At 44.1% G+C, this 22,956-nt stretch overlaps 1 protein-coding gene across 2 annotated transcripts; it reads right to left on the bottom strand.

Annotated features, from left to right (window-relative positions):
- Positions 1 to 41: 41 nt before the first annotated feature.
- rap1gds1 (RAP1, GTP-GDP dissociation stimulator 1) lies at positions 42 to 21,146 on the bottom strand. 2 transcript variants are annotated; one of them, XM_079580725.1, is made up of 15 exons: positions 20,865 to 21,146; positions 16,885 to 16,992; positions 16,290 to 16,412; positions 13,998 to 14,123; positions 11,814 to 11,960; positions 9,613 to 9,741; positions 9,263 to 9,388; positions 6,711 to 6,854; positions 6,206 to 6,337; positions 3,318 to 3,452; positions 3,099 to 3,224; positions 2,500 to 2,639; positions 2,300 to 2,426; positions 2,102 to 2,230; positions 42 to 1,883 (listed from the first exon to the last, which is right to left on the bottom strand). In XM_079580725.1, exons 1-15 carry the CDS (start codon positions 20,866 to 20,868, stop codon positions 1,756 to 1,758), a joined length of 1,824 nt encoding a protein of 607 aa, XP_079436851.1. In that variant the 5' UTR covers positions 20,869 to 21,146; the 3' UTR covers positions 42 to 1,755. The 2 variants fall into 2 exon arrangements, with proteins under 2 accessions (XP_079436851.1, XP_079436852.1); XM_079580726.1 differs by lacking the exon at positions 11,814 to 11,960 and having other exon boundaries at positions 20,865 to 21,142.
- Positions 21,147 to 22,956: the final 1,810 nt, after the last annotated feature.

Genomic DNA, 22,956 nt, shown 5'->3' on the forward strand with positions numbered 1-22,956 from the left:
TTATCAGGTACAATGCTTTTTACCTGCTTGATTTTCTCAGCCTTGTTGATTGCATTCAGAAGCATTAGAGCACATGTACCTTATAATGAGGCCGGTGAGTGCATTCCAAAAGTTGTAGCCTTTTCATCTCCTGCAGTACACAACAGTGGCATGGGTTGTGCTTCATCTTGAACTTGGGGCGTGCGATTTTTAGGCGGTCGGACGAGGAGGAGGAGGAGGAGCAGCTGTGCGGTCAATGCAAAGCACAAGTAAAAATAGCTCCCCCTTCCTCCCGAGTTGCATGATTTGTATTCATAAAAACGTTCCTTGTGTCTGCTCGGGACAATACGGCCTTTTTCTTTTTCATACTACTGAAGCCTTTCGATGCAAGTGTGGCATTTCCAATAAAAACTTGCAATCCAAAGGGTGGAAAAAGGGGGGGGGGGGGGAGTACGGGATGAGAGCAGGAGAAGCTGGGGGTTTGTGTTGGTGAAGCTGCAGAACAACCGGACTAAAACATGCACAGTCTCTAGGCAGTTTCGATATCGTATTAGCTACATGTGACACAACTGGAGCGGCGTGGATGGCTGCTTTATAAAAATCTAAAGAAAGTCTCTCTCTTTTTTTGTTCTTTTGTGCACAATTTTTCACTGGTGTGGTACCTTGACATGAGTTCACAGCTATGGTCTATTGCGACTGATGCTTAAACTTCTGTTTCGTAGCAGATGCATGCACGAGTTGATATGACAGACTTCCTATACAAAGTCACATCACGGAACAATGGGAGTCAGTGAGAATCCTTCAGAACGTCCGATCCCATTGAAATAAAATCGCTAATATGGCTTTCAGGGGGACAACTTCTATACCCCAAAGTCTAAAAACGCTTCAAGTTTGGCTTTAACGACCCAAGAAAAAAAATAGGACTTTGAAGGAAGCCAGTTTCACAAAGATATAGTACACATGGAACAGTTTCTAGGTATTGTTTAGGTGACGCGCCATCACTATAGAGACGACTCCAGGACTAAAAAGAGCTGTCAGATTTCCAGTAAATGCTTGCCATCTTTACAGTGAATGAACGGGACTGTCTTACCACAACAGTAAGGGCGTGTAAACAAAGTGCATATCAATCTGAAGAAGCCCCTGCTATTTTTTAATTAGACGTCTATAATGTTAACACCACCAACGACATTTGCGCCTTGGATTGTCGAAAACTTGGCTTTTTCAAATGAGACCCGCCTCGTCCTCTACCTTTGTAAAACTGGCCCTGGCGGGAGGATGCGGACAGGCGGCGTAACCCTTGGTGATGCTAAGCAGGAGGGGAGGGATGTTGTGATTGGGCGAGGGCTGGCAGTAAACGACATGGTACCTTGGCACGTGACGAGGGTGGGGTGAAGGGAGGTGGGTCAGGCGGGCGTCTCATGTTCGTATGTGGACGGTGGATTCAGGAAGTGTTCATACCTCCTCACTTATTCCCATGTTGTTATGACTCTAATCCTGGAGATGCTAAATAAATCGACACTTGAGTTTAAATACCCATCTGAATCATGGGAAATTACAAAGGAATGGGCTGAATGCTATTTTTTATGTATTATTGTAGCCTATCTTTTTACCGATAGTAATAAATATATGATTTTAGTGCGAGACTGCTCCATAATAATATAGTAATAATTCAAAGAGGTCTGTAGACTTTCTGAGCTCACCACATGTATCTGTATATGTGTAAGTGGATGTGTGTGGAGGTGGTATGGTGTCGAGGGGGAGGGGTACACAGTCCTTTTAGCTCTGGGCCGTTAGCCTCTGCTCCGTCAGCGAGGCCTGGTGAGACACCGTCTTGTTTTCGTGCGCCCGCAGTTTGGACACGACGTCGATGAACGCCAAGCTCTGGACTTCTTTGTGGAGGGGCTCTGAGGAGACAAAGACAGAGGTTTCAATCAGGGAAAGGCCACAGTGCAATGTACAATGAACATGTACCACACTATAACATTTATAGCCAAGGCTAATTTGCAATGTCCCTAGAAGGTATGCACATATGTGTCTAGAGACTATGCCGAATAAATCCAATACATGTAAGCTCAAACTATTACAGAGTACAGCTTTAATAAAAGCTCTTAAAGGTTCTCACCAGAGCCCATGACAGCACAGATGAGAATCATGGAGTTATATTTGATCTCGGGAGCGCTCCTCTCGTCCGACAGCAGTTTGTGCAGCACGGACACCAGACTGGAGCCCACAAAGTCCTTCTCAGCAGCCACTGGAACAGCAGAGCCTCGTCTTTAGATCCACACATGAAGCATTGCCATTTTTACTCTTCCTTTCTTACCCAGATCCAGCGCTGCTATGAGGCCCAGTGCCACCAGCGCTTCGTTCTGCATGATCATATGCTCGCTGGTCGCCATGGTGACTAAATGTTTGACGCCTCCGCACTGGATGACGGTCCGGACGACTTCCTGCGAGGCGTAAACGAGTTCAAAGACGCGCATGAGCTGATGTTAGCGGACAGGCTGTGCATAACGTCAATACCTTGGACTTGCTGTGTCGGATGAGCGCGGACAGCAGCCTGTTGGACTCTCCCATGACACCGGCGTGATCTTTGGCTTCGCACCACTCCACCAGCCTCTCCGCCAGCTTCACATTGGTCCCCAGCTGCTCGGCCGCTTCAGCTAAAGGTGCAGCAGAAACAAGGTCAACATCACCTTTTAGGAGAAATCGAGAAAAGCAACCTATCAGTTCAGAATTTCATGTTTCGTTTTTGTCACATACAACTCGCTGAATGATGGATAGTTGTGCTGCTGCGATAGATTCTAGTCAGATTTCAAAAGAAATGTCGAAAAAGAAGAAATTTAATCCAAATAGTTACATCAGGAGCTTGGATCTTGTTTCCATTTCTCCTTCTGTTCATTTTTGTTTTGACAAAAATATCTGGATAGTTAGATTTTAGTCCTCGTTATTTGCTTTAACCATTTCTAAATCCCTGACTGACACACAATACTGGCGTGAGTGAGTGTCCTCCTGCTGCCAACTGCTTTACATAACTTCAGCGGGGACTGGAATAAACTCGAGCAGCTTCACCGACAAACAGAAAGTGATTAACCTTGTAAAATGGAAAAACTGGGCTGTACCCTGTGTATCGATGAGCATTCTTAATGTTCCCAGGAGTTTGAACTGGACCGGAGGCATCTCTGAAGGCAAGAACTTCAGCACCACGTCCGCCACACCAGCCGACAGCATCTTGGATTTGTTCACCACTGGAAACAACCACACTCAGTTCAAAGTGAGCAGGAAGTGTGCGGTCAGCCTGTATTTGCTCTCATATTGGAGAGAGTGGGTGATCATCTTACCAGGTATGGCCAGGTTTCTCAAAGCACTGAGGGCTGCGTGTTGTACCGTCACGTTTCCCTCTTCGACATGTCTGTCCAGCAGCTCCAGAAGCTTCTGCACAATCCCCGTGTCCACCATGTGAATGCAGTTCCCGTCTGTGCAGAGACAACACACACAATCTCAAACACTGTGGAAGAAACAGTATCTGAGGCGACAGTGAGACAGTAGGTACGAAAGTCAATAGAAAATATATTCCCCAAGGCGTTGTTGATTGACATGACATTTTCACCAAAGAAATTCTTTCACACATGCAAAGAAAGTGAACGATAGATGTTCATAATTTATGTATTGAGAAACTAGATGTGATTTTGAAGCTGGCTCGCTGCCTGGCTCCCTCTGTATAGTCAACAGAGTAACACAGTCTGTAGACGTTTGATTTCCTGTGGAACATTCTGGCCAATTGTAGGCGAGCTATGGCAGGCTGAAGAGACGGCAGAAATCCAACGTCTGAAATTCTTAAACCAAAACAGTGGAGTGTGTTTTTGCTTCTGTGTGAAAAAGAGGAATTTATGTCTCAAAAACAATAACTTATTCTAGTGCGGTCCTTCTCAGCTTAGATGCTGAGAAAGCTTTTGATTCAGTTAGTTGGCAATTTCTCTATCAAACAATGGCCCGCTTTGGCTTTTCAGAACATTTTATACAGTGCATTAAGGCACTATATACATCTCCGTCAGCAATGATAAAAATAAATGGTGGTTTGTCGAACCCCATAAAACTTCAAAGAGGTTGCCGCCAAGGATGCCCGCTTAGCCCATTCTTGTTCAATTTGTTTATTGAACCTTTAGCTCAGATGATCAGAGAGGAGGGGGAACTTAAAGGCATAAACATAAAAGGTGTAGAGTACAAAATTTGCTTATATGCCGATGATGTGTTGGTGACGCTACTAGACCCAGGCTCCAGTGTACCTTTGCTTATGAGTGCCCTCAAAATGTTTGGGTCCCTATCTGGATACTCCCTCAATGTCAGTAAAACCCAAGCCCTATTATTCAATTTCAATCCTACTCCAGAACTGATTAGAGATTATGACTTTAACTGGAACATGTCGCATATCCAATATTTGGGGGTATTCATACCAAGGGACCTTTCCTGTCTTTTTGCTAATAATTATGAAAAAATCACACAGGAAATTAACAAAGACATGGACAGATGGGCTTTGCTTCCCCTGGACATTGGTGATAGGATTAGGTCAATTAAAATGGTAATCCTACCTAAACTATTATATTTATTCAATGCACTACCTGTGGAGATCCCTCTGAAACAATTCAGAGAATGGGACAAATGTATATCCAGGTTTGTGTGGAAGTCAAAGAAACCACGAATAAAATACACTGTCCTTCAGATGCCGAGGGACAGGGGAGGCATGGCCCTGCCCTGTTTACAGCATTACTATATTGCAGCTCAGATGAGACCGTTGATCCTGTGGTGTGATGAGTCATATGAGGCTAAATGGAAAGGCTTGGAGCTCTCCCTGAGTGAAATTCCATTACAGTCAATACTCGGTTGTATTCATTGTGCCAAATCAAGTCTACAGATTGAGAACTTTTGTCTGTGTACATCTATCAGAGTATGGCTACAAGTTGTAAAAAGGTTTGAACTTCATAGGCAAATCAAGATCCTGGGCTGGCCTGTGCGTGACCCACACTTCCAACCAGTAACACATGACTTTAGATTTGCACAATGGTCACAATTGGGCATAACCACATTTAGTAAAATCATATCTAAGGGCCAGATGGATAGCTTTCAAAATCTTTCGCTTAAATTTGGGCTTGGTAAACAGGATTTTTTTAGGTATCTCCAGCTTCGCCATTATTTTGTTAAAGAAATACAATGTGCCCTGGCTAGCAACCCCTCCAGCCTGGTTCAGATCTTTATAGATATCTACAAAGGGGGTACTAATAAAAATATTGTTGGAAAAATCTACAGGACCTTAAGTTCAATTGATAACAAAATTCACCTTCATGTGAAAAAACAATGGGATAAGGATCTGAAAGTTGAAATACCAGAAGAACTCTGGCTGGAGGGGTGGAAATCTCAAAGCTGTACTACTAACTCGTTTACCTGGAGGGACTTCTGTTGGAAATCCTTGGTCCGTTTCTTTATCACACCTGTACGGAAGTCAAAAGCTTTGGCTACCCAGTTTTCCTGCTGGAGGGAGTGTGGATCGGTCCAGGCCGATCAGGTACATATATTCTGGTCATGTCCAGGTATAGTCGATTTTTGGAAAAAAGTGATAAATATAATTTATCTAGTGTTGGGAATTCGACTGGAACTGTCATTTTTTACTTTGTTTTTTGGTGTTCCACCAGAGGGAGTGTCCCAAAGTCACCTATATCTATTTAGGATTATTATCGCTGCTGCGAAAAAAGCCATCACTAAATGCTGGCTCAAAAGAGACACTCCCTCAATGGCACTTTTGATGCAAATTGTTAAACATATAAGAACAATGGAACTTATGACCTTCAGACTCCGCTTACAACAGTATAAGGGAGAAAAATATTGGGAAAGATGGGACTATTTCATACAAATCATGGATGACGACACTGTTGACAAGATGTGAAATGTACCTGTACCTCTCACTGTAGATGTTTATACTGTATTCTATATTTTGTATGCCCTAAAATGTTCTAAAATAAAAAGTTAAAAAAAAAAAAAAAACAATAACTTCCAAAATGAAAAACCTATTTGACATCCTACTAGATGTTCAGCTATCTCTACTTGGAATGAGAGCAAACTAAAATGTACACTGTTGAAAGCCTTCTCTCTTCTCCTAACCCTAACCCTTAGTGAATTTCTCCTTTGTGAGATCAATAAAGGTTTATCTTATCTTATCTCTTAAATCCAAGCGTACCGTTTCGGGCAAAGTTGGCTATGGCGAGTGCCCCTGCGAGCTGTAGCTGGTGGTTGTTTGAGGGGATCCAGGACAGAACTCTCTGGAAGACACTGCCCTTTCCTCCTTCAAACAGCTTCTGCATGGACTCATCTGCACAGAAAAGAAAGAAAAGTCTCAAAATATGCCCAACCATTTGTCAGACACTGACAAGAGACGAGGCTTCAGGAGAACATCCATTCATCAGGTCACAGCTCATTTCAGACTAAAAATAGCCACTATGTCCAGGTCTTAAGAGGCGCAATGAAATTTTAAAACCCGGGCTGAATTATTTATGATCTGTGTTATTATTGGACAAGGCCAGTGCGTTGCACATGTGTCAGTGAGAGCACTTATTCAGCACAGAAAAACGTCCAGATGGTTCTCATTCCTCCTCGGAGCTAAATAAGACAGATGTAATGATATGTAAAGAGAATTACTTTTTACGAGCAGGAGTGGCCTTCACAGATCTACTCTATGGACTCACCTCCGAGCAGCAGCAGCACCATGAGGTCTGAGGAGGTCTTGAGCTGAGCGATGTCCTCCTCTCGCTCCCCGTCCACCGTCTGAGCCACCACCTGCAGCAGGCACTCCACCAGCCCCGCGTCCACCAGCTGCAGCTTGATCACGTCTGCACAACGCAGCCACAACAGCGTCAGGCCACGGACAAACTACTCATTTAGCTTTTGAAGCCGCAAAGTAAGTTTTCATTTTCATTTTACTTTTATTTGAGTAATATTTGACCAGTCTTGTCTGTACTTTTACTCACAGAATCTAATACCACTGACAGTGAGAGAGGAGCTTGAATGAGGCGTAACGGAGGCCATTTTGGTCAAAAAGCACAGAACCGTGGGGGCGACCTCAGAAACATTTTGACTCCTTGTACAATGGACTCCTCAGGTCTAGGGAGCGGCAGGGCTTGGTTATTGCAAATGGGACCCAACGACTCCCAGTTTCGCCGCAGTTCAGAACAAAGACTGTTCTAATTAGTAAAACTCAAGAACAATAGGTGCAGCCGGAGGGTCTCTTGCTTGTGTGTTTTATGCTGCCTTCATGTGCTCCAGTAAAGATGATCCTTTCTGGTTGTGAAGCGGAAATTGGGGGTGCATTGTGTTCAAGTACTTTTTGTTGTAGCAAAGTCAAACATAAAAAATAAATAAAAGAGAAAGTCATCTATAAACCGCTGAACTACTGCTTCTTTGTATCGGTTTGATAAAAAAAAAAACAAAGATACAAGACAGACAGTATAAAAATATACAATAACATTGAGTAGCTAACTGGCTAAATGCATAGTGTTGGCTTCATAACAATCAGCTAAATCAGCTGCTCTCTGCTGTGTTGAAAGGTCAAAGGTTATCTCATCTCGAGTACTCGGGCACTTATCTCCCAGTTTCCCAGTGGAAAACAAGAGATGAGGTGGCGTTCATGTGTCATTTTCCACTCGACAAATGGAATTTCCCATAATTACGAGACCACATGAAGGCAGCATTACCAGTGTTACATTTTGAAGACAAGACTGAGAAGAAGCGTCTAAAGACTGAAGTGAAACGTCCACAAGTCGACGGTATTTAAATCTCTACTTGAATCTAACACAGCTGAAAGCAGAGTTCAATCATGTAAATGAGCAGCAGAAGGAGAATAAATGAATTATAATCCTGACACAGGCGTAAACACAAGCTTCAAATGCCATATGACTGAAGTAACGTTTACTTCTTCATAGTTGGAGCTGCTCCATACTGTATGTGTAGTATCTGACAGCATGTATAAACTAGTGTCTGCCTCTCATACCAAACGTGTCAGACTGTCCGGTGGTGATGTTGTGTGTGTAAACCTGATGAAGAGGTGGACAGCGGCTCGGAGGAGGGGCGCGCAGGCAGAGCTAAGTGGGACGTTGTCGTGGAGACTGAGGAGGCGGACGATAAGAGTCAACTCACACATGCAGGAGGAAGCGCAGGAGCTGTCTGCCATGACTGTGCAGTTAGCAGTTAGTCTGGAAACGAGTGACTCAGACTGAGAGCACCATTTAGCCGCGTACAGCGGGAGGACAGGGGTTTATCTCCAGCCCAGAGAGGACAGAGTGGAGGCCGGGGGGGGGCTCATATGATGCTAGTAGTTTTACCCCACCTTCCTGTAACTAAGAAGTGCTTATGCCCACTCCAGCTTCATAGCACAGCTTACCCCTCCTCCACCGAGCAGCAACAGGCAAAAAACTACCACTGCTACAAAGCATGATCTGATACTAGCAGCACAGAGGTTTGTTTTGAATGAGAGTGATTGAAGTATTAGAATAAGCTGCTGAATAAGGGAAACTATGAATGAGCAGCTTCAGATATATTTAGCATTTACTGACCCAGGGATTCTCAAACTTTTCGAGCCATACAAGGAATTCGGGACCACCGCTTAATAAAGGTTTAAAATCAAGCCTTTAAAAACAAAACCCTAAACATCTGGTTTGGGAACAGCCATAAAAAGGCAATGTTTTTTATTTTATCACCTTTTGCTCCACAGTAAAAACAGCATGCTAATGGTTAGCATTCCCTGTTTTATATTCAAATTTGATAACGCTAACGCTAGCTTAAAGTTACAACCTTGTGGACAAAAAGCCAATCCGCTCCCATCACTGCACTAGTCTTCAGAGGTATAAATTGTTGAGCTTTAAAAGCTTTAGCAATTTATGTTTTCTCAAACTAACCTTCAAATGTGTCAATAATCTTATACAGAGACAAAACAGCAACAGAGTCACCAGAGGCTCAATAACAATGGTACAGTTCCTCATTGCAAAACCTCATTTGGTCAGTCTGCCTTTATGTATAAAAGGGCAAAGTTGTGGAACTCACTGCCCACTGAACTGAAAACCATGACTGAGTTAAAATGTTCTCGAGTTAAGTCTCGGCTGGAATCCAAACAGAACTGTACCCATTAGTTTGTGTAAATGAATGATGTGTATTGTGTGTGTATATAGGTGAAAATGTATTACTTATGTCATTTTAATGTAGTGTAGAAAGGCCCAACCAGGGACAGGAGTTTAACGTAACGTACCATTTTCTGCCAGCGGAGCCAGGACTTCAAAGATCATCTCCTTCTTCTCGTGCTCCGTTTGAGTCTGGAAAAGTCGCACCAGCTCCTCTGCGATGTTTGTGGAGGCAAACTGCTCTTTACTGGACTCTGCGACAGACATGAAGTGGATTTACCCGGGATTTAATGCGTGTCCTTAGAAAGCCTGAACCAGCTGCAAATCTCTGTCATATGCTACATGGCTTAAGCTCAAAGATGGGAGTTTGGTAGGAACGTCTAAAAATACCGGAGCGTGGCCTTGGTCAGCATAATTAATAGCTACTGGATCGAAACTGCAATTGTAACACAAAAAAACCAAATCACCGCCGACTCACCGAGCTCCGCCAGGTTGCCGAATGCGATAAGACACATCTCGGTCAGGGCCGTGTTGTGGGAATGGACGCCCAGCAGCTTGACCAGGGTCGGGATCACGCCCATACTGATGAGCTGGGCTTGTAGGGAATCTGAGGGAAAAGCAGGACACACAGAAGACAACAGTTAGAGAATCTGCTGTTCAACACTTTCTAAAACCTCATCTGAGCTATGGACGAGGAGACGAAAAGCTGCGGTGTTTGAAATGAATGGTGTTGTCCGTTTTAAAAAGGGATTAGTCCAAATCTTTTATCTGAAACTGAACTGTGGTTTTACAGTCCCGCCCACATCCGGAACAGAAATTCCCATTTATTTTACCAATGGATTTCTAGATTTTAAAAAGGTCCCACTGAGACTAATCAGCCATGTGTTACCGACTCACCATAGCACTATTATTCTTTTAAAAGACACTAAATCAGTTTTTGAAGTTTGAGGAAAAGATTCTTATTAAAACGGTGTAATTTATGATCAGAGGTTACCGCTCTCACTTACAGGAACCCGCACGAGCTTCCAGGTGGGCAGGACAGTTGTGTTCAGTCTGGGGCATAACAGCCGTCAGACGACAATAGTTAGATCCAATTCTTTTAATAGATTACCTTCAACACTAGGACTACATCTGCTTCGAAACAGCCTGAAGCTTTCCAACTAAAATGGATTAATAAATGCATTGGTGTTTAAAAATAATAAAAACAAATTCTGGGGCGTTCATTTAGCCACCGTGCAGACCTTTTCAAAGTACCTTCTCAAGACCCAAGAAAACAATTGGAAAGTTAGAAAGGCACATGCGGCCAGAACCCAAAGGGGAAAGTAGACATTCAGCTGTGATCAAAAGATATTCCAAAGAGTTTAGAGACCAAGACTGAAAACAAATAAGTTAAGGAAGATTTAAAGAGCCGATAGTTTCATTTCACCCATTAAATAGATCAAGCCTTTACTTCATTACCTGTGTTTTTATTGGCTGGTTTGTTTATGCATCAGCGTTTTTGTGACGGTATCCCCCGCTCCTCCACGCTGTGCACTAATGCCACGCACTGATTTAAGTCAGACGGGGCTTCTCTTTATGAGCTGCTCCCTCCTGTGGGGCAGAGCCTGGCCACTGTTAGTCCATTAGCTCGATATGAAGAGTCAGCTGCAGCAGGAGGCACACTTAATGCATCATCACTCAGACGGATCCAACGAGCCTCGGCTGCCAAAGCACACCTTGGCAGGAGGTCCGGCCGCTCTGCACAACAAGCTCCATCACGCGGGGGAAAATGACAGAGGGAAGAGACCTTCAGCTTTCTGCAGGGCGAACTTTAACTCTCGCGGAGCATCGGCAACAGATTTATAATCGATCATCTGACTGCACTTTTACACCGGCGGCTTTATGCAATTCAACTGATTGTTTGAAGGATCCTAAACCGTCATCAAACCGGAACAATGACTAATATTTCAGGAAACGGCTCTAGTTTATAAAAAAATCAATCCGTCGTAACACTAGAACTGCAGGAGAGCCTGAGCTGCAGTTTACCTCTGCTGCACAGCAAAAGCTCATAATGGCGATTAATCCATAGACAGATGAGTCACGAGCAGCGTATACATAACCGACAGAATTTACCACCATTTACCACCCTCTGATGTCTTCAGAGAGCTGTACAAATCACTTTTCTGGAGCGATAATCTCCCTGACAAAACCATCTCCACGGCTTAATCCGACCCACCTGAGGTCAACATGCTCACCGTCACAAACAAGTCAAAAAGTTACCAATGTTCCACTGGCCAAAGCTTTGTTCCCTCTGCCACAGCTGCACTAAAAAGAGGGTAATCTTTGTGTAATCCTAACGTGCACACAAAATAATTTCCTCCTGTGGAACAAAAAAAGATCTATCCGTCTCCTGTCACGATGTCCTTCTATCTCAGACTAAAAAAAAAAGATGGAAAATCTCACCCGATGACTATGGAACTAGAACTACGGGGCGGCTAATCTAACAAAAACACTAATACTGTTTCTAACACACACATCTACCGTTACCTCAGACATGGATGTTGAAACAGGAGCGTGAAAGAAAAAGACCACGAGAAGTCAGAGCCAGAACGCCCCACGGAGAAAGGTGATGAAGAGCACAGGTAGGAGACAAAGAGGCGCTGGCTGATTAGTCAGAGATTAGTCTTTCTGTGTCATTACCATTCTCATTGCTATAGTTCATCAGCATGCCAACAAAGACAGTCAAGAGCTTCTCCCTGTCCGGCTCAGTGTTTTGGGAGAGGGATTTTATGTGGTCAACTACTAAGAGGGCGCCTCCTGCCCGGTCAACTGCGCTCCTGCCCTCATCTGCAAAACAGAGAGCCGGGACACAAATCAGCCACACACAAGGCCAAGGCGACAGAGAACTCTTACAGTGCTTCAGGAACAGTGTCAGACAACAAAAAAACATTTACTAGCTTCTTTTTTTTTTGTTACCCATAATACAAGGATGGAGTCAGCTGTTTTTTTTGTCTCTGTGGTTTTGGTTGTCAGTTCCCACATGGCCGGGCTGTGACCACAAACCTTCACTGCTTCTATTTGTTCGCCGTGTTGTTCCCTAATTAATACTGTAAGGAGCTCCGCACAGTCAGCGGGGGACGAGAGCTCAGCACAAACACACAAACCGGAGTGCGTCTGTCTTCAGAGACACGCGGCCTTCACAAGGGCTTCTCTGAGGAGTCTTCCAGAAAGCTCCGTCTGTGACTGAGTTGGTTTTTAGTCGGGCTGCGCAGTGCAATGCCAAATTAGGATGATCACAACAAAGAAGAGGCAATACTTCGCAAAATCGCTGATGTAGATTTACACGTTTTTGGATAGCAGTCTAAAAAAAAATGCATGAACGTTGTACTTTTCTTCTCACAGCCCCGGCCTTTAGTGTTTACTTTAACCCAACATAAAGTCTCTCCTATTACTGTGGTCCCAGCGTCGCCCAATGCAGCCAAAGCTGGCCCCTCTTCATCTCTGTCCCAAAGCTGTCGGCTCATCCAGTTTTTGCAGCTTTAATAGTTGTAAACCTGTCTTGTCTTGCCCCTGAATCAATAAATCATAAATACAGCTAGTGTCCCGTGGAAAAGCCAATAGCTGCAGCTCTTTTCAAACAAATCCACTTCCAAAGCGACTTACAGCCGTGATTAAAGTGCACACAACCAAATGTCCTCATGTGAATCCTGACCCCTGCTTCTCTAACAGGAGTTGTGTTATTTGTCCTGCTTCTGGCTCCACTCTGCAAACTACACTTTGCATTCACATTGAAAAGGCTGCTGCTCCAAATCGTTTCTAGCTCTCACTACACCTCCCAGCGCTCACATGGGCACGGTTTGGGTGAATATTCAGCTTCACTGTTTCAATGACTCAAATTATAATATCAAGTTAAAATCTTCATTGGAGTTGCTTTGTCAAGTTCAAATTGAGTTGTACATTATTTACATGATCTAACGTGTTCCTGGATATTTATTTTTCATCAGCTTGTATTTCTCTAAACTTATTTGCCAGTGGAGTAAGAATATCGTTTAATTTAGTAATTTCAAAGGAGCTTTAGAACTTCAGAAGTCCGGAAGCTCCTGAAACAAGATAAATGATTTAGGTGAATCTATACTGGTCAAAGCAACAGTAATATTCTGAATTCATGCTCGATATCCTTTTACCGCAGGGCTGTCATTTCAATTGATACAATTGCGTTATATTTTGGCACATGTTCAGTTTTTGTTTAACTCCAAATCCTGCGTTTATAAGGCAGGAATGTGGTCACAAAAACATGTACTCTGCAGAGAAATGAATCACTTACACCAGCTTTGAATGACAAAATGATATTAACAGTTAGTTAAGTCAATCACTGATAAAAAGCAAATGTGTAAGTCTGTCGTCCCTTGGTTTCTGCCAGCTCATGCTCGTGTGACTAAGAGAGACTTGAAGGTGCTAGCAGCTGCGAGTCTCCTGTCTCCCTGTGGGTCTATCATAAAGCGGCGGCAGCGGCGGCGGCTTACCCAGACCTCCCTCCACTCCAACAAATGTCACATCCCGCTGGATTCCTCAGATATCCGCCTTCGCGACAAGGCCGCAAAACTATGCGCTCCCACTGACAGCTGTGCCTAAAGCCGCTAAAGCTGACAGGAAAATCCCCCAGGTCTGCGCTCGCAAACAATCGCTCCACAAAAATATTGGAAATTCATAAAGTAGAAATTTAACTAGGGCGGCAAAATGAAGAGCATGATTTAGGCTAAACAATATCCTCTAACTATAAAACATCCCTATCTAATCCCAATACTCTTTAAAAAAAAATTGTCATTAGTTATTTTTCTACAAAAGGCGCTGCAGGCCCGAGGGAGAAAGTGGACTCGTACTTACGGCTGTCATAGCAGATGTTTCCGAGCGCGCGGCCGGTCTGCAGCAGGACCTCCTGGTCTGCGGAGCTCAGCAGCTGAACGAGAGGAGGGATGAGGCCGGCGTCCACACAGGGGGTTCGCATGAACTCTGCCGCCAGGGAAGCAGACGGGGACACGTTAGCATTGAGCTGCACATGGGATGTTTGTTGTTTACTAAATGTTCCTTTAGTAAGGAAACAACTTCACTGAAGAAGTCGACTAATGTGGGCTTTTCCTTGGACGACGGCAACCTGGTCAAATTCATGGAGCTGCAGCGAAAATGTGCAATAAGGAGAAGGACATAACGCATTCAAGCAGTCAATGAGCAAAAAAAAACAAAAACATCTCTCTCTGAGGTTAATAGTCTCATTTGTGCACATCAATTGAATAAGATTGCATTTGAGAGGCTCCAGTTCAGAAAACTCCCAAAGAGAAGAGCCAGTCTGATAGCAGTTTATTCACCACACTTAAAATACACAACTAAACTTTATAGTTTATTAAGAAGACTTTCTAATCAACATTCAGCAGCAGATTTGTCCGTTATCCTCTGCTCTTTTTCACTTGGCGTCAAACCAGAACATGTCCAGGTGCCAAGGGTCCTTCAGCTGACCCGAGTCCATCTGTTGCCATGGTATTTGCTGGGTGAGCCGCAGTCAAGCATCAGATCTAGGACTCTTTATTAGGACGGGTTACTAAAAAGCGAGATTTTTAAATGCTTGAATTTTGACAGTAATCGACCAAGAGCCTTTTGACACCTGGTTCCTTTGACCGCTAATGAAAGCTTTATTTTTTCCGTCTTTGCCGTTATCTAAATGTGCAGTTAATGCGTCGACCCCCGCGGACCGGCATCAATCCCCGCTCTGGGCCTGGAATCGCTCAGGCCTGTCCGCAGTGTCACGCGGGGCGGCCGGGGCCATTTCCGGAGGCCGTGACAGATAAATGCCAGCGGGCTGTTGCCAAGCTCGGCCCGACTGCTGCCTGCCGAGTGATCATTAGCCGCAGTCTTGAGCGCGCCTTTAAAACCTACTCATTATCCCTAACCTTTTCATGCCACTTGTGCTTTTTTTCCGACTTTAAAAGCTTCTCCTGGGCTCTCGCGGAGGGGACGGAGCAAAATACCAGCTCTCAGACAAAGTGCTTATACGAGAATTGATAGGCTCGGATGGAGAAGCGTTTCATTTCTAAAAAAAAAAAAGCAACCAGGAGCGACTTTGGTGTGGAGACTTCAATCAGCCGTGAAGGTTATCTTAAACGGTCGCGCTTAGATGTGCGGGGAAAGGGTTGGGTTTGTAGAAATAAGGATTATTTGTGGGCCCACAAAATTATTTATCAAACGCTATTTAAGTTTGTTTTTACATTGGGCGAGATGGCAGAACAGTCTAGGGTCAGGAAATTGAAAAATACTATACAGTGGGATCAAGCAAGGGGAACATGAAAAGGTCTCCAAAAGGCATGAAGATGAGAGATATCTGGGCTGTATGTCGCGCACTGCTCTTTGAAAGTCCATCCACAGATCTTCAGTAGTTGTTTTTTTTTTACTGCAGAGAGTTTGTACTGGCCATGATGAAGTAAACAAACGTCTAGCTTATGAGCGAAAGACATTCGAGACCCACAAATGTCTTCTTCAGAGACATTTTGAGGCACCAAGAGCCCCCCACACCTGCAGCACAGTGGAGGCGTCACAAGAGGGAGCTACAGGAAACAAAAAAGGGACAAACGAGGAGGTATCCGGGCAAGACTCACAGCTAAGCCACACAAAATGTAAAAGACGAAAGTAAAACCTGGCTTTTTTATGTTATGGGAATGTCTCATCTGTGACTTCAGGCCTTTTGGAGATTTATTCATATATTCATAGCTCATATTTATAGAAATTTGGATCTGGGATACCTAAACTTTCACACCCCACTGTATCTTTAAAGGGACTAGACGGAGTTCAAAAATGTGAAAATTATGTATTTTCCACCCCCTACTTGCTCCAGAAATGTCCTCATGTGTAGAATGAGCTCAGACCTATTCACAACTGCCTCTAAAATCCTGCACTGTCACTCAAAAAGTTGTTAATTCGGGTCCAAAGTGCCGTCATGCAGAAGCTTAATATAGAAACTGCAGTTACACATAAGACCTGAGGTGGCAGTAGCGAGTATAAAAAATAACAACTACCATCCAGTCCCTTTAACAAAGCAGAAATTGCTCGTTTTAAATTGTAAATAACAGCTTGCTGCTTCCATCACAGCTCGTTTCTCACTCGGCCTGGCCTTGGGAGGAGGAACCTTACCATTTTTGGCCACCTCGGCGATGATGTTGGCTACTTTAGGGGAGCAGGAAGACTGGGGCGTTAGTAAGGAGGGCAGCAGGGGCAGGACTCCCATCTCCTGGATCTTCATACTGGCTTCTGTGTCTGCGAAAAGACCAAAAAAAAAAAAGAAAAGAAAAGAAAGAAAGAAAGGCCTCACTCCTGCATCCTCCTGTTCTATAGATATTTACAGTAAAAGGTGAAAAGCGCGGTCAGCGGGAAACGGAGCGGCCGACATTACTCAGCTGTCTGGCGATGTGCCTGTGATCAGTCACACATGGGCGGGCCTATAGACGGTGTGTGTGCTGACAGGACAGTGGTACATAATGTGGGGAGAATCGGTTACACGGTTACAACTTAACAAGCGCTTTAATGAGGCCGGACTATAGGATGAATGACACGTTCTGTAATGTGGATGAAAGGGGAAAAAAAAGAATGCGCGAGTTTCCTACATTAGAGCTGCATTCTGCTTGATCACGACATGCATCGACACGAACCTCACACGTCCGATTCACGCGCAGCGTCTATTGATCGATTGATTCCGATGTGACCAATGGGATGCGTATGAATGACTTACTGTTGTTGGCCAGAGCTTTGAGCAGGCAGTCCACGCAGCTCTCCACGCTGTCTGTAGAGCTGTCTGCGGACGCCAGCTTCAGCTTCTCCAGAGCTTCGCTTAGATTGTCTATGGAGAAACGGGACAAAATGATTATAAATAACGCTGCTTTGTGAACATGTATAGAGCAAAACATGAAATATGCAGTGCACTATTGCAGATTAGAGTTTTTCTGTCTGCTTCGTTAACGGTAGTTATTCATTCTGTCGCCGCGCCGCTTATCTTGTCACCTTCAGATGACTCGCAGGACTAATGGTGAAGAAGACAACAACAGAGGAGGGTGAAGGAGAGTCGGTTTGACCCAGACAAGGGGAAGGCGAACAAACTCCAAGAGTCAGAATTTTAAAGAGGGGACTTCACATGTCTCCGGGACGTGGTTTGGGTGAAGATTTTCGAACACAAGCCTTATTAGTTCCAGAGTCGGGGATTTTAATAGTTGTGGGTGGAGGTAGGTTTATTTCATTAGCCGCTTCCTCTGCTTAAAGGCGTCAAATCAACACCACATGTTCCGTAAAGCTACAACTGTGGCGGAAAAATGCAACAAATTGAGTCCTTCCTTTATGAGCAACATCCATCTCGGCACAGCAGCTTAGCTTATTCGAGGGCCCGACCAATATATCGGCTGGCTGATAATATTGGTCGATACAAAGAGCCATGTTTTGCAACAGAAGGAGGAGGGTCTAAAATTTAAAATGAGCCCCCCATGAGCCTCTTAGGTGTGAAATTGCCCCGAAGATTTGTGTCGAAAAGTACGGAACTGCTCAGCACACGTTACACAATCTTCAAAATGTGTCCACTGCTCAGCCGTCATCAGAGAACGGTCAGCAAATGTATAGACCTTCTTTAGTGTCAAAAATGTTAGTGTTAGGGTCCGGCCAATATATCGGGACGATATTTGGGTATTTTCAATATCAGCTATTGGCCGATATTGGTCAATAAAGAGGCCGATATCTCGGAAAATTGGTCACAAGTTTGTACCTATTTTATGATGTGACTTTTGTGTATCATTTCAGAGCCATAAGAGACTTAAGAGATCGTTTTTTGTTTTGGAATCTACAGATTTTTGCCTTTCAAATAAGCTCCCTCTGAAGTACCTACTAAACATGAATACACAGCGCCCCCTGCTGTCACAGTTCAACACTGACACGTTTAGAAGCTTCATTCACTGGATTATAGACGAGACATTTTAAAGAATCTGGCCAAAAATATCCGTGGTGCATATTGGCATCGGCCTTAGAGAAACGCCCATCGGGGGACCTCTATTAGATATATTTATATGTTTTTACATTTTGAAACCTGTAGTAGAAATGTTTAACTATAGGCTATTTGAAAGACAAAAAAATAATAATAATAATAAATTACTTAAAATATCGGCAAATATGTCGGCTGTCAGCCATGCAAACCCCTTCAAATTGGCATTACAGCTGAAACGACAATCGATTAATCGACAACTAATTGATAATTAAAATACTATAAACTATAATACAACTATTTTAGTAATCGATTCATCGTTTTCTAGTAAACACAGACTCAAATAGAGCAAACATTTTGTATTTCTGATGAAAACCTACATCCATTTTTGTATTCAATTCAATTTCATGAATATCTGCCTGTGTCTCATCCAATCAGAATTAGCACTTAGAGCCTCCAGCAAACATTTAAGTTTACTTCATCAACGTCGCCAAGTGGCACCACTATTGCTTTATTTAAAAAAATAAAAACAAAAATAAGAAGTAAAATTTTCATACACCATTCACAAGTGATTAATCGTACAAATAATTCGATCAGAAAAATAATCGTTAATTGCAGCCCTAATTGGTATCGGTATTGGACCCAAAAAAATCTATATCGGTCAGACCCTAGAAAATGTATGTATGTATATTAGGGCTGCACAATATATCGCGAAAAATATCGTATCGCGATATTAGCTGATGCAATATCCGTATCGCGAGAAGCCACAATATATCGCAACATCACCATAACCTTCATCTGACTGAGATCGACCCATTTTTTTTGCAAGTCATGTGTAAAAGCTCAGTTTTAGTTTAACAGTTACTAGCTTTGTTAAATTCTACCCTTGTTTTGGTCCTGATGGGGTGTTTTTTAAGTCTTCTTTTGACACAATTTGCTGAAAAAATGGAACATATTGTGTTTAGTGGAATATCGCAATTATACCGTTATCGCGATATTGCACAGCAGTATCGCATATCGCAAGTCACTGCAAAATCGTGCAGCCCTAATGTATATATGTATGTATGTAAAAATAGTGACAAAGTGTCAAAAAGCCTAAATGCTTCGAACCAAAAGCAACTTGGTTTGAAGCTAAAGAAGTGACTTTGCAATAGGAATAAATCTTTGACTAAAGGCACTCTGGGAGATTACAAAAATGTAATGTCGAATGAAATTATTTAAAAGTAGATCAATAAGAATGTGGTAAATGTATCCTCTGAACTCTGTCAGAGGATTTTGGGGTGCGTTGTAAACATAGAAAACTACATGAAGTCATACATACTGTAAATAATAAAGATTAAGTTTATGTAACTCTCTTCACTACAATGTGTGAATGAATGCACTTTTATAACTCAAACATGACTTTCGTCCCCTCCCACTTTGTGTCTCACCTCCAGAACACATTTTTCTGTCCTATTTACAGTCCGATACAGCCGCTCCGCATTAATCTTTGAGCGCCGACGAGGCCGGAGAAAACACTCGCCGCTGAAGCCTATAAACCCGGACGCTTAAATCCTGCGCACGTTTTTATTAGACGTGGAGATGCCTGCTCGCCGTGCGCTCCCTCTGCCTCTGCGAATCAGGATGAAATGTGATTAGGCTCGAGCTGCCTGCCTGAGGAAAAGAAAAGGAGTCCCACATGCATAACACTCCCGTCCATTTAATTCAGCCGAGAACACTGACAAGACGTAATAGACTTGTTGCATTAATGGTTTTTTTCGAGGATGCAAGGGCGATGCTGGCAATCGAATCCAAACCGGAGCGGTCGAAATGAGATAATCGCAAAACGCAACACAAAATCACCTAATGACTAATCGGTGAAAGTGCATAAGCTACTTGTGTGCGATGCTTTAACCGGGATAGATTTTGTGGCATCGAACCAGGAATGACATTAACAATTCATCCATTTTTATCATTATAGTGTGCGCTTTCTAGTCTAGTCTGAGTTCCGTTTAATGAGAGGCAAGAGTTTGAAGAGTCATGAAGTGAAAATATTACAAATCAGCAGCACTGGCCTTGATGCAAACCTCAAGGAATATTCAATGCTGCAGATTTCAGGGACGGCTGGTAGTATTGAGTGGTAGTAGCGCCTCTAATCGCATTTCTCGAAGGGTTGGTGAGCCTTTAAAGTGGGCAGTGGTGGAGAAGGCTTATAACAGCTGCATAAATAATAACAGGGTTGTGTCTCAAACCTACGCCGTGGATCAATGTGAGCATCCCCAGCAGCAGCAGCAGCAGCAGCAGCAGCCACAGTCAGAGTGGGCTGATGGTTCCTATTGCATAACAGCTGTGGGGATGGAGGAGTGCCATACACCATCACAGCATCACAGCATCACAGCACCACAGCAGCACTGCGCGCTCACCGTGTCCTCCGGGAAAGTGGCACCTAATGCAGGAGTATGAGCAGTACAAGCCACAAACGCCCAGGGGCACGGAGGGGACAGGGACGGGGAGGAGGGGGGTGGACAGGGGGATGGAGGGCTACCCCACCCGAGTGCATGGGCGCGCACGTACACGGCTCTGCCAAGCACCAGCTCCGTCTCCTTCCCGTAGCTCAAATACAACAGTTTGGCAGGAATGAATGGCCCCGCCTTTCATTTGAAAACAAGGCATGTGTGCTGCTGCTGCTGCTGCTGCCGCGGACAGGCGTGAGCGGAAAGCAGGAACTCGGCTAGTAGTTAGCTGTGGTCATAGTACGCTCCACTACTCACCCATCTTGGCAGGATGTGGCTTCGGAAAACGAGCCGACGTGTGGCGCTCTCCAGTGCCGCTGCTCGAAGCCCAGTAACCGGAGGTGGCCCGCTTCTTCCCCGCACACGGTCCCCTCCCTGACTCAGACGCCGGCGGTGGAGTTGGCGGCGGTGGAGGTTTCGCAGCTAGCTCGCCCCAGGGCCAGGTTCGTCCCGTGCAGAAGATGCTGGTGGTCTTAGTGGCTCCCGCTCATGTCCACACACCGACACCGAGGCTGGAGCTGCTGCCTGCGCTCCGCTGGAGAGAGAGGGACGGCTCGGTAATGACCCGCACCACGCACACGACACCGCGGCCTGCTTCCGGTAACGGGCTTCAGAATAAAGCACCTTCTGGTTTCAGCCGCAGTGTGCTGTTCAGTCAGACAGGGGGCGGCATTTCACTGCGCTGGGGACTCAAAAGCTGGGGGCCCAAGTGCCAGCCATGTTGGTGGCCCCGGCCCCTGGCACAGATTTACATGTTATCTATGGGCTTGGGCCATACAGAAAGAAAGACTACTGGAGTGTTTCCACTGTATCAGGTAAACGATATTATGAAAGTGGTTTGTTATGAGTAAACTTTCTGTAGTAAATAACCAGGTTAGAGATTGAAGTGTGCACAAAAACAGGCGCAGATGATGTGTGCAGTATTTCAGCTCCTTGTTTAGCCGGAGGTAGCTGGTTCTGTTTATTACTTTTATGGAAAGAATTTGTAGGCGCAGCCAGGGGCCGGAGGGTGTCCGGTTTGGGAACCTCAGGATCTCCTCTCTGCAGATGATATTGTTCTGTTGGCTTCATCAAATCAGGACCTTCAGCGCTCTCTGTGGCAGTCTGCAGCAGAGTGTGAAGCGGCCGGGATGAGGATCAGCACCTCCATATCCGAGGCCATGGTTCTCCACTGGATAAAGGCGTCAGCAGTGACGCGGTCGCTGTATTGGACTGTTGTGGTGAAGAGGGAGCTGAGTCGGGGCAAAGCTCTCGATTAACCGGTCGGTCTACGTTCCCACCCTCACCTATAGTGTTGGGGTAACATGTTACAAAAGTAACAAGTTACAAAAATATGTTACTTTTTTCAGTAACTAAGGAATATAACATATTATGTATTTTGTTATTACAACATATAACAAAATACTGGAATATATTAGTCATTACATTTCAAGTGCATTTAAATGTATGAACAAAAAAAGGCCAAACTCCCCCCAAATGAAATGCAGCATAAAAAAAATGAAGTTGGACCCTGGTGTTTAAGATCTGCAGTCTGTAGTTAATGTTGTCAAAACAAAACACGAAGAGAAGGAAAAGGAAATCTCTGACTGCACTTTCGCTCGGTGGCTTTATTACTATTTTCAGTTTATATTCTGCCAAAAGTAACTCAAAGTAGTGTAACTCAGCTACATTTTTTAAACCGTAATATGTAATACAAACATATTACATTTTTAAAGCTGTAATCACTAATATAGAATATATTAACATATAGTAACTTGCCCAACACTGCCTATGGTCATGAGATCTGGGTAATGACCGGAAGGACAAGATCATGGATACAGCTGGCCGGAATGAGCTCCCTCCGTAGGGTGGCTGCGCACCCTTCATGATCGGGTGTGGAGCAGTTACCCGGGATGAGCTTGGTGTATAGTCGCTGCTCCTTCATGTCTCCTGCCTCCTGTTCGCGTCCCTCGGGAGGTGTTCCAGGCAAAAAACCTTCTTTTTGGATAATTTGGATTATTATAGAGTTCCTCAAGACTTTTTCAGTCCTCAAGACTGAAAAGGTCTGGAAGCGCTGATAACAGATGAAATGTCGGATTTATTGTAGGCTATAAGGATACAGTATAAAAACAAATCACTATATTCTGTCCTGTATGTATTTGTTTGTTGCTTATCATTTACACACTGTGTAACATTTCACCCAAGATAGAATCAAATACAAGCTTTCAGTTCATTACATATCTTTGTTGTTGCAAAAATCCCTGAAAATGAACAAACAAACATGTCTTTGCTGTGAGCGGCTCACCTCTCCTAATACCTGACTTGTTTACCGGGAGCGGGGACGTCTCCAGCTTGTTTCCATGGAGATATT

The sequence above is a fragment of the Gobius niger genome, assembly GCF_951799975.1.
Source record: "Gobius niger genome assembly, chromosome: 21".
NCBI lineage: Eukaryota > Metazoa > Chordata > Actinopteri > Gobiiformes > Gobiidae > Gobius > Gobius niger.